Raw genomic sequence first — 12,579 nt, 5'->3', positions numbered from 1 at the left:
TCTAAAATTCTAACTTTTACTGCCACCACCTCCCCCCAGCACCTTCAATGGAAAGCACAGAGGGCTAGCCTAAACTTAACCTACAACCCCCCAACACCACCCCCCTCACACCCAAGGCTGAAGCAAAAAACCACCAGCTTGGCTTTTTACAAGAGAGGAGAGACTTCAAAAAGAAGAAAAAAACGGGGGGCATAAAAAGAGGAATTTGATAAAAAACAGAGAAAGGGGCAGAGGGGGGAAGGGGAGGACACAGTTTCTCCTGAGGGCAAGTCTTGTTCAAGACCAAGCAGACCATTACGACCACTTCTGCTACAGCTGCTGTGACTGGCCAGCTACTACTTCATTAATGATAGTAACAGAAATATGTCAGACATTTTCGTTTGTTGACTGCTGCTCAAACATCTGTTTTTCATATGTGTTTTTATATTTGACAATTCAGAATCCACATTCAAATTCCTTCTTTGAAAGCCTTACTTTGCTGGAGGCAAAGATGTTTTCCATTAGTTTTAAGAGCGATCCCGAAGCCAAATGTGCAAATCAATCTAAAACCTGAAGTTTACGCCCGCTGAATGTTTCTACAGCAGTTCTCATATCTTCCTGGCCAGAATGTAACAAAGCAGCAGGGTCAGTGAGAGAGCAGAAACCCTCTGAACGTGCCATGAACCTCTGTGTTTATGCAATAATAACAGAAGCAAATGAGGCTCCAGACCGAGCGCTGACAACCCCATAGAAAAGGACAAACCATATGTGGCGTCAGCTAACGAACAGTGACTGACAACGTCTAAATGGAGAAAGAAAGCCAAAGCAAAAAAGAGAAAGGCCTTCCTGGAGAAAACTCGGACAGCGGTGAGAGAGAAAATACATCAAGTTCCGTCAACACGTTGAACCTGGTTCCTGCCAGAGAACATGACTCCTGTACCCGCCTCCCTTTGCCTCATTCAGCCCGCTCCATCCAAATCCCCTGCACCACTTACCCCAGGGCGCCACAGTGAGAGGGCCCATTCAGGCAGCCGCCCTGAGCCCCTTTACCCAGTCTCCTCAACTCAGCTCATCACTGTTTAGAAAACAAAGCCCTGTGAAATGAGAGGCCCTCCTTATCAGCGCTCTGAGGCCTGGGGCACCATTTGCATGACAATCCGCCGGCCGGGGCCTGTGAGCTGATGACGGACGGATGAGATGAGAGGAGTGGGATAGGTGGGTGGCTGCTGTTGTTGGGGGAGGAGAAGAGGATAAGAGAGGGCAAGGAGGGATAGTTGAGTTACCGGTAGCCACTGTTTGTTTCCTGCAAAGTATCAGTTTACTCCCTAATCCCTTCTCTCAATGCTCTTTGCGCACAAGTGGTCCAGCTGCACTGACCAGGCCTAATCCCCTGGTCATATACACACAGAGATACTATTCAATGGCTACAAAATACACACACATGCATACAAGAGGATGAGATTCACTAGCTACAAGCTAGCACACAGCGCACAACAACCCGCACCCTCCTAGATTACACTGAAGTGCTTCAGTCGGAGTGGGATGTGCAGTACATCGTTCTCCACAACCTCATTAGTTATGAAATGTAACCGCACACGACAGAAATAGCTGTTTAGCTGAAGGTGACTTCAACTAGGTCAATTACATTAAATTCTAGGTCAAGGCAGCTGGGCCACTCAACGTCCCTTTAGGTTCAACAGATACGACAGGAGAGATAGAGGGAATAGGAAGCAATGCTATAGAAAAACATGGGAACACTGGCAACACTGAAGCTGCCTGTTGTTCACTGGACTGGAAAGGGGAGTGTTTCTAATGTATGTGAGCAAAGGCATGACTATGCAGCTCGTGTTTTATGTTGCAACACACTCCTTTTACCAGAGCAGCATATGACAGTCTGGCAGGGTAACAAGTTTTCTTTCACAATAGGCCTGCAGATTTTGTCTACGTGACTCGTTGGTGCGATTGAATCTTCAGCAGGACGCTATTCCAGAAGTCTAGTCTTGGCATGTGAGAGCGTATGGACAGGCTGTTTCTGTGTAAGGACGGTGTGCAAACAGGGCAACGCATGAGTGACTGGCACAGGCATGTTTGTAGGTGTTCACTTGTGCATTTTTGTCATTTGCGTGTGTGCCACTGCAACCACGGGCGCTGCTCACTCTCTGCGGCCTCTATTTGATTTGCAAATGCAGGACTGTATCTAACAGTGCACCAGTGGGCTCCACTGTTCCTCATTAAAATATCCTCCTGCATATGTGTGTGTGTGTGTGTGTGTGTGTGTGGCTCATTGTGTTCTTTTTTTTTCTGTTCGTGTTAAACTGCAAGCACGGGCATGTGGGGCCTTTGTCTCATCTCTACCTCCATTAAACAGCCTGCAAAGCTTGCATGTTCTTGCCGAATGCACTGAGCAGTAAAGAAGTGTTTGAGACTTGGAGGCAGTGTGCGTGTGAGAGAGGGGCACACAGTAGGACTCACTGTGAAAAGAGGGGTGGGTACTGGGCAGAGAGCAGTGGCAGAAGGGGAGCAGATTGAGAGAGGATGGTGAACAGTGGGCTGGAAGACTTGCTGGCACACTAGGTGGGGCCTTTGAGGGTGCCCTTGGCCCTCTAACCCATGGCAGAGGCTACAGCACCACAGCGTGCTCACTGAGTGACCATCAGCAGACCAAAAGGTTTCCATGAAGAACTGGGCTTCGTGAAAGAGGAAAAGAAAGTACCACACCCTTGTCAGTGTTGCCAGCATGTTTCACTCTCCTTCTCTGTTTCTCTGCCCACGTCTTCCTGCCATCCCTCTGAGGCTTCTGCTACAAGGTCCCACACAGCAGACTCGTTTCCTTCCTCTTGTCAGTACCAGTCTTTCCGGAGGATCTCCGTCACTGCTTTTGCAGCCACTTCTCTGCGTCCCTCGCTGCTCCACCACCTTACATGTACTCTCATTTCCCACAGGTCGAGTAATACTGCCGCTCTGTTCAAGCTCTGTTGCACACGGTTGAGTCACCTGTGGGAGGTCTATCAAGTCTCTATTGTCTGAGTTACACAATCCCTCACTATGCAACCTGCCTGAAACTGAGACAGAAATTGTTTATACGGTGGAGAAGTCAAAAGCTGGGAGGAAGGGAGGGAGGGAGGAATGTGTGTGTGTTGACAAGGAGGGGGGATGCTTTCATTAAAGGTGCTGAGCAGTAGCAACACCTTTCAACAGCTGTCAGAAAGCTCATTACCTGGGCTCCAACACACACACTCACACACACACAGTTGTAAAGAGGCCCTGCTAAGCTGTCTTTTAAAACACATGTCTATGATAAAGCTGGGCTGTCGACCAGGAGATGGCTCAGGCTTGAGCAGTGAAAATACACCAAGCTGGTGAGGAGTAGTGAGAAACCAGACATTAACACACACACACACACACACACACACACACACACGCACGCATGCACGCACGCACGCACCCCTCCAGGAATTTACACCCTTCTTTCAGAAGCAGCAGAAAGTCATGAAACACAGACAGAGATGGACACACGTGTGAGCGCACATATATAATCTGAGACCAGACATAAATGTAGAGTACTTTTGATCTGTGTTCATAGCTGCCATAAGTGATAATGACAACACTCTGGACTTTTGAGAGTGACACAACATGAGTGGTGCACAAAACTCCTGCCAACACACACACACTTTACACTTCTTTATCTACAGCTTCACCAAAGAAAGCTCACAAGCAGAGCAGAGCAGGAAAGGCAGCAGGTGGGATAAGCCTGTATCCTCAGGGCACATTTTAAAAAGTGGAATTACCCTTGCAGTCTGGTGGTGCTCTCAAAACTCCCTTTCTTCTTTACAGCACCTCATAAAGGGCCTTTTGATATTTTCTTGATGGAGTCGGCCAAGCCAACATTTGGCAGCAAGCACCCCCCTTTTCCTGCACCACACAACCCTGTCAAGAAACACACAAGTTGGCTTCAAACGGACAAACTTGCCCACCAAGCTGCCTGTCCCCCGTGAACCCAGCGCAAAAAGTTTCCTTCAAACGTCCTTGTGCAAAACCCGAGGAAGGAGGTATTAAAAAGACAGGGAAAATGAAAGGAAACGTAATTTCAATGAAAGGATTTTAGTCGGTGGCCCTTTATGACTTGCGCAGGAAAAAGCAGACAGTCAAGTGCAGATCTGTGGAAAAAATGTGCCCCCTCATCCCTGTGGTGAGCTCCAGCTGACTCTTCATCTGCCCACCAGAAGACAGAAAGGAGCACGGCTCTCCTCCAGTGACTGGAGAGTGAACTCAAACCTGGCAATCCGGCGCAGGCCTGGCCCATTGATCATGTCAAGAAGACAGGACAAGTCACGGGCAGGCGAGGAAGCAGACAGAGAGCGGAGGCAGGCAGGCAGACAGGCGAGGTGAGGAAAGAAGAGAGTCATCGAGGCAAAGCCTGAGTCTTTGATCCTCAGGTTGTTTCTCGTCCTCCCAGACTTCCTCTCACCATCTGTAGCCCTGGCTCTCACCTGTCTGTCTCTGGCAAGGCCGCTCGCGCTCGTTCAATTGCTATTGCTTCCTCCCCACAACAATAGAAACTTACAAAAGTAGAAGTAGCCCAGCTGTAGCTGCAGCCTGGCTCTGTCAGAGGAAGTGAGGGGAAAGGAGGATAACGTAAACAACAACAGTAGTATTCACTCCAACTCATTGGGGAAGCACCGCAGACCAAAGCGTGCAAACGCAAACCTTTTATTGGAAGGAACAAGCACACCCACAAGCAGTAGGACGCAGTTCATACCCACTCAACATGTAAATGCCCGTGCGCTAGAGTTTGCAGACACTACACTAAGTGTTTCCTCTTGCTTTTTTCCTTGACCTTACATGTGCTGCAGCTCAGTGACTGTTTTACAGAAACATGGAAAGACACAGCCATCTATCTAAGATCTCTTCTGATTTTACTTTGAGAGACAAAAGCAAAGACAGAGACAGAGAGTAAGACAGACAGATGAAGATTGAGACAGCACACAGACAGTGACTGTGGCTTCCTGATGTCTGAGTGATTTGCTGTCCATACGTAGATATGTGGTATTGCAACACTGGCACAAAGTCCCCTAAAACTGGCACATGCACTCAAAGTCATATCAGATGTAGAAGTAACTCTGAGAAACTTCTGCTTTGAGTGGTTCAGTAGAGCAGTGATGCATATCAGAGTTTTTCACTTTTGCTTGGCAACCAACCGCCAACAGGTTGCCCAACTCTGTCTCTGGGCGGAGGCTGTCAGAGCACTGACAAGAAATTCAGATTGGGGCCACGCAGTGATTCATTTCCTTCTCTGTCTGCCTCACGACGTGTTGGAAGTTCCATGAGAAATTAATCTGGGGCAATAACGTCCCATTTTGACATTTTGACTATTACCGTTCAGAGAATACGAATACGTCACTGAGAAAGCAAAGCAATGTCCATTCAGTCAGTTCCCATAACAGCAGTGTACCCTGAACTCATTCAGCATTCCTGACCACGGCATAAATCATCCCCAGCAGCCCCTAACTCCTTTGCTGGATCGCTTCCTGTCTAACTGGCTGTCTGTCTGGTTTTCTCTCAGTGTTTTCTGGCAATGTGAGGTGCTCAAAACAGTGGAGCAGGAGCTGATAAATCCGGGCCTACTGACAGGATCACTACAGCCGGTTCTCATACAATCACAGGTCACGCTACAGTGAAGGCCTGCACATACTGTACTCCCTGCTAGTTTGTAGCTGCTGAAGAGCATGTGCTTTTTTTTCTGTGTGTCCATGCATGCATGCCTGCTCGTGAGTGTGTGTCATGTGCGCAAGTGAGAATGCACTTCTTGTGTCAGATTCAGAGCAAGACATCTCCTGCAGGGGCTCCCTGGAACAGTGGGTGTGTTTACATGCACTTCAGTCACCTAGACGTTTGGTTGGTTTTCTGCAGTAACCTGATTTCTTTTTAAGGCTTTTCTACAGAAGAAACCTGATTTCTTAGCCATGTTTAAAACAGGGACTTACATTTATATGACAAAGAGCCAGCACAGGGAATGCATCGCAATGCAGTGGGATGAAAGGAAAGATCATTGCTGTAACTGTGCATCCCTGTGTCCAAAATAAATAAATCCAAACTCTGATTAAAACAGAAACAGAAACAAAAATAAATAGATCAGTTTTCATGGCTATACCATAGACTATTTGTAACATTCTGCACCGTAACAGGAAGAACTGTGTGGTCTGAGAGCCTCAAAAACATGACAGTAGGTTGGAAAGAAACCTGATTACTGGCCAGCTTTGTGTAAATACTGAATAAATGTAATATAATAATATGTAATATATTCAGTATTTCTCCCAATAATCTGGTTTCATTTGTGTATGCAACATACTGAATAAAAACACACACAAAGAGACACACACATGCTCAAAGAGGCATCTGTGAAGTTCTCCATTAACATTTATGTTCTCGCTGTAAAAGTCCCAGACTGTCAGCTAAGCACGCAATTACAGACATGTCGTCTCACACACACCTGTTATCCCCCTCAGTGATCACACAGGCAAAATATACACGCAAACAAATGCAAGCATATTGTATACAAATGAGCTCCTGCGCCATTTCCAGAAAAGTGGTCATGGCAGTTGCACATACACACATTGGCAGAATTTGACTAATGTCCAAGTGAAAACAACGCCAATGGGCTTCCATCCCCCTCCCTCCCTTGGCCAAGTCCTCTTCCATCACTCTCCACCCGTAAGCCCAGATAATAGCTGTACTACACCAGCCGCCCACCACTCCCTGCCAAACACTGTCGGCTGCGTAAACACAACCCGTTCACACATACACAGAGGGAGGACAGTCGGGCTCGTCTGGGTCTCTAGTCCCGGCTTGGCTGTCCGAGCCCTCCGCTTCTCATAACAGTGAGCCCCTAGCAACGCTCGAGCCAAGCCGTCAGTCAACAACACGGTGGTAGCAAACTGCTCTCTTCACACTCAGCTCACACATGGCTCCGAGCTGACATACACATACTCCTATATACACTATACACAAACACGCATGCGAAACAGTACATTGCGTGCTGACCAGTGAAGTAAACTCTCACAGGTGCATGCACGAGTACAACACGCACACACAAACACCAAGGTGCACACACATACACACACTGGCTGCCAAGTGCCCACGCCTTTGTACAAGGGAAAATGTGCCTGGCAGGCAAAGAGCTGTTCTCAGTAAACTGCTACAATAGCAGCAGCCAGACATGGGTGTTAGGGTGGGCAGCCACAATACCTCCGTGACCAGCAAACTATTGTGAAAGAACTTACAAAAGTCCACATTTTATACTCTGCTGATACAAAGGGGCAAACTGTTGGCCCAATTGCCTCATAACAGACTGTTTCTATCGTGTTGTGCTCCACAAAATTTCCTCGTAATGTGTCAGCGAAAGCGCTCTTGTGAAATACTACTAAAGAATTTGACTAAGACGGACAGGAAAAGAAAAACAGAACGTCCAAGGTGACGGATTCGGGCTCCACATGAGGGTTGATGAGTTTTATTTACAGTGGTGTGACTGACGCTGCTGAGGGGCTATAAACTGCTATTAGAGCAGATCTGGATTCCAACACAGGCCTGTGGAATCCAGTCTGGCACATTGTCTGTCTCTGGATTTGACACAGCAGTCTGGGTACCCAACGCCAGCCAAACAGGCACGTAAACACTACATACGTTGACATATAGGAGTTCACATACAGACTCCACACACGCAAGCACAGCTTGACACTCTCATATTTATGCATTAGCAAAACCACTCATGAAAGGGGGCTTGTGGAAAAAAAACTTTGAGCGAGTGCAGGGATTGAATCTGTTTATTTATAGGCGGCACTGCCTATTAATGGGCTTGGCTATTAGGCCTACTGCAGGGCTGAGACAGATCTGTTAGCAAGGTGGTGTGATACTGCAACACAAGTAGTCCTTACACTGAAAATGGCTTCGTGCTATTAAAATGTTTTCCATGTTGTAATGTAATTTAATGCAGTAAATATGAAATAACTATTACATGTACAATTAATTTCAATTTATATAGTATTATTAGTCTAAATAATACATACACATACATAACTACATTTAAGCCTGTGCTTGTACACACAGACACAGATATATATACATGCATGTAAATACCTACACATATGCATACACATTAATGCATCTTTGGCTAGAGAACAGCATGTGAAATAGAGTCTCTCCATCTACTAACTGCACTCTAAAATCAGGTGCTTTTCGATCACAGTTTGGAATTACAGAACAAAAAAGGTTACTCTCGTGCATCAGTGTTTTGTGTTTTCCACTTTGTACTTCAAACAGCTTATTTAGTTGCATTGACATAACTGTTTTCAGAGACAAGTGAAGGTTTTTCCATCGGGCATATCAATTACGACTCAGTGACCTTGCACCAGCTGACTACTTAAGCCCTTTCAACTTCAGCACCTTCATTTGACATTATCTTGAAAGGATCAACAAGGTATATGTATATATAACAGCACTGACAAGTCCTCATTAGAACTGCAACCATGGTATTATAAGTCTCCTTCATTCTCTTCACACACACACACACACACACACACACACACACACACACACGCACACACACACACACACCAACCCCCCCTAACCAAGATACCACTATCTATTCCCAGTCCTGCCCCCTCAGGCATTCTAATCTTTTAATTGAATCTTTTGTAATTATAATGAAATAACTGCGGACTTCCATCAGGGAGAAAATGATCGGGGCCAGAATGTGCCAGCGGTCACAGGAAGCTCTTATTTCTCTGCCACTGCTGCCGAGATATACCCCCATTTCAATTAGCTCCTCAATTCACATTTGAACAGCACATTAAGGAAAAACAAAGAAGCGTGTGTGCCTGTGCATGTGTGTGTGTGTGTGTGCATGTGCGTGTGTGATCGCACACACGGTGATGGATTACTCCAGCGAGCTGTTACTGCCATGCCACTCTCTTGTATGTATCGCTTGCAAGCATCGCAGTTAATATCCAAACAGCGTTCAAAAAGATCGAGCTATGAGTGTGTTTTGGTGAGAAAAACACACTTCCCCTTCTTCTGACCCTGGAGAACTGCTAAGCGTAATTGCCTCATTCTTCTGCGCAAATTAACATTGACAGAGTGGGGATTGGTCTGCATAGGCTCTCTCAAATGGCTTCCCCGGCAGTTGACTAATTCGGTTCTCATTGACGTATGACTAAATCAGTGTCCATTATCCTTACGCGCAGGGCAGCTCAGATGTAGTACCAACTCCGTGCTAGAAGGCACTTAAGAGCATTACACAAGCCAAGCTGGTTGAAAGGGTCTCCTTTTCAGCAAGTTGACAAGGCCGCCACACATGGTGTAGATCTGACATTGGCCAGGCCGTAGCCTCTGACTAACCTCTGACATTGAGGTCTCCCACTGGTGAACAAAAAACAGGAAAACTGACCACACACTTTAAAGTCCTCCGACTGTGCCGGGCTAATGGCCAACAACAGTGACACTTATCACCGCAGGAGATTTACTGCCAGGACAATAGGATATACTCATTTTGGGTAAGATTTAGGGGGACAAGCGTCTTTTATTGCATTTTCCACAGGTTCTCAAACAAATCCTGACAATTTTAAGATTTCTAACAACATCCATGTTTTAAGAAAATCCCCTCTTGGTGCACTTTCCCAGATTTCCACACTGCTGTTTTTACACACAGACAAAGACACAATTTGACCACTGTAATTCATTGTTGTGTGTCTTGCAGGGGCCAGGTGACTCTCTTTACAAACCTGGTGGTTATTTTGGTGTGTTGAGTGTGTGCTTGTGTGAGGCTGACATTAGGAGCCAGACAGGTCCCTCTGTTGTGCAGCTGGGCCGGCTTAATGAGATATCAGACTCAAACATCAATTCATCAGCCTCATTGATGAGGACAATGAGGGGCAACTGCTTCAGTAAAGAGAGGCATTATGGCTCCTCATGTGGGGATAGGGCAGCCTTGTTTACAAAGGTTATTGGGCACAGAGGGCTTGAAACAGTACACCACACCAGCCTCCACTTTGCTCTGCTCTGCTGGGCTCAGCTCCCTTACCCTCGGGGCAGCTTCTCTGGACTTTTTATCTCTTTGATTTTCTGGAACAAAGACCGAAAAGAAAAATGTTCCTCTGGAATCTGGAGGCCTAATTTTTAAATGTGTGCATGTGTGTGAATGGGTTAAAAGGAGAGGCCTTAGAGGCCTGATTGATTAAATAAACAAATCTCATCTTGTTATCATCAGGGCTCCCCTAGCTAAGCAGAGCAGGCTGGGCTGGCTGGAGTTCCCCCTGGCCTCGGCCTCCACTGACAGGGCATCTGTCTTCATTAAAGCTGAGCCAGTGTGCATGACAGCCACTGAAACGCTGGTGTCTTCACGATTAATGAAGACAGATGACCACCCCCCCAAAAGAGGCAGTAAAAAGGAACAAAAAGCAGGAGGATGAACAAACAGAAAAACACACAAAAAAACTGAGAACCAAATTCAAAAAGCTTCCCCAAAAGAAGAAGCCTGTTAAGCTGTTTATCCCACTGCTCTATCTCTCCTTGTATTCCTGATTGTTTTTCCACTGTCATATCTGGCTTGGCTCCCTCCGCACTTCTCCCACCATAGCACGCATATACACCCCCACTCCTTTTCCACTCTCACACGCTCTCTCACAGCAGTAGCGGCCCCCTGGAAGTGTATGGAAATGGACCCCAGTTTTGTCTGTCCAGAGACAGGCCTGTTGTTAGAGTCAGAGCCTTGTCTGAAGTCAGAGGCGGAAGGACGGAGAGAAAAAAATGAGCCTGACAGAGAGAAGAAAGCTGGCCAGAACATCCCTCAGCTCTTTAAAGACAGTGCATGCATTCCACGTTTCTAATTTATTCATCCATTTCTCCATTAAATAATTAATCTACTTATTAATTCATGGCTGTTTGGCTCGAGAGGAATATCATTATCCATCTAGTATCCAGGAGCGTAAACAATCCTCCGACCTATGAGGACTGCAGCAGGCTGCTCAGAACTTCAAACAGGCCACGTTCGTCAAGAACCTGTCATGAGGAATACATAAGAAACGAAACTTCTAGTGTCAAACGCTCACTATGAATGGACCACAAACGAAACATGTATGTGAATCCAAAGCATCAGGGCTTTCTCTTGCTGTCACTCGGCAGCTCTTCCCCTCTTTCTTTCATCTGTGCACACTCATAGTTTTGTTTTTAGTACACAGCACCTGGCAAGGTCAAACCTCAGGTGGCTCACATTGTCACTGAAACTTGACTCCATGGGCTCAGACTCACAACTCAAACATGGAAACACACACACACAGAGACACACACATGGACACACAGTGCATATCATATCATAGCAGAGAGTTTCTTTCAGATGGCTGAGCAGCTCAAACTGGCTGTGGGCTGTGGGGGGGGGGACTGGTTTTCCCAGTCTTTTCCTGTGCTGCTCTGTAGCCCCTGACAGTAGACCCCTTGGCCGAGCCCTGAGGGGTAAGCAAGCAATGAAAGAGAGAGAGCGAGAGAGAGACTGGGAGAGGGAGAGAGGGAGAGAGAGAGAGAGCGAGAGACATGATTGTGTCATACAAGAAATCCAAACAGGATGCCACTTACACTGAACGCTGGCACTGCCTGTCCAGGCGAAGGGGTCCAGCCCCGCAAAGAAGGGGCTCGCCTTCCGCAGCATGCAACCACCGCGGCTGGTGACATCATAGAGCTGACGGGGGCCCATTCCCAGAGCCTCCATACAGTCGAACATGGCACCCCCCCGCCCTCAGCAAAAATCACTACCAGCCCTCAGTGCTGCCTGCGTCCTGCCCTGCTCTCTCTGCTCACGTCACTCGCTGAAGCAGTGACAACAACAAACTGCAGCAACAGCTAGCTGGATCTGCTACCTTCCCCTCTCTGCCTGCACTTATCTCTCGCTGTCACTCTCTCTGCCGTCCTTTCCTGCCGATGCCGGAGTTTCCCTCTTTCCCTACCAGCTGGAATGCAGATCTGGTTCCTGCCTGGCCGAGCTGAGCTGAGCTGAGCGTGACTCTGACTCTCTGCTCTCCCCCTGCCCTTGGGTGAGCTGCTCCCTGTCTGCTGTAACAGACCTAAATAACAGCCTCTCACAGCTCTCGCTGAGCCCCAGACACGGCGGAGCGAACCAACTGCCTCGGCATGACGCTCTGAGAGGGGGTGGAGAGAGAGAGAGAGAGAGAGAATGCCAGAGAGGGAGGGATGGAGAGAGAGAGGGACCCAGGAGGAGGGGGGGTGGGGAGAAGGGAGAGGGAGGAGGGAGGAGAGGGGACTGGCCAGCACTGGAGGAAGAACTGATCTGGTTAGAGGACAGAACTCTATTCCCATTCTTCTCTTGTTTTTTTGTCCTTGCTGCTTTTGTGTTTCATATTTCAGCTCCGAACGCAAACAAACTCAGCGCCCCCTTCCCGTCGTGTCCCATTCAGATCTGGTCCCTGTCTCTGTCTGTCTTTACATCGCACCTCCCCCAATTCCCCTGCAGTAAATATGAGCCCCTTCCCCTCCCTTCCCTGAGCCCCCGTCTCTAATCATAACCATATTAAAGTCCAGCCACTGGCCGGGTGAGTA

At 47.5% G+C, this 12,579-nt stretch overlaps 1 protein-coding gene across 3 annotated transcripts in view; it reads right to left on the bottom strand.

The window, feature by feature from the left end:
* The window catches only part of rarga (retinoic acid receptor gamma a), a 42,571-nt gene that overhangs the window by 7,399 nt on the left and 22,593 nt on the right, over positions 1–12,579 (bottom strand). Inside the window, exon 1 of one of the 3 annotated variants that reach the window (XM_041945140.1) lies at positions 11,602–12,110. The exons of the other annotated variants lie outside the window; for them this stretch is intronic. Coding sequence (XP_041801074.1) covers positions 11,602–11,746 — 145 coding nt within the window. The 5' untranslated portion in view covers positions 11,747–12,110. Of the gene's footprint in view, positions 1–11,601; positions 12,111–12,579 lie in introns of those variants that run through there. 3 annotated transcript variants of the gene reach the window in all.

The sequence above is a fragment of the Chelmon rostratus genome, chromosome 10, assembly GCF_017976325.1.
Source record: "Chelmon rostratus isolate fCheRos1 chromosome 10, fCheRos1.pri, whole genome shotgun sequence".
NCBI classification, from domain to species: domain Eukaryota; kingdom Metazoa; phylum Chordata; class Actinopteri; order Chaetodontiformes; family Chaetodontidae; genus Chelmon; species Chelmon rostratus.
Note: the sequence above shows the minus strand (reverse complement) of the source record. Positions and strands in the feature narration are given on the sequence as shown.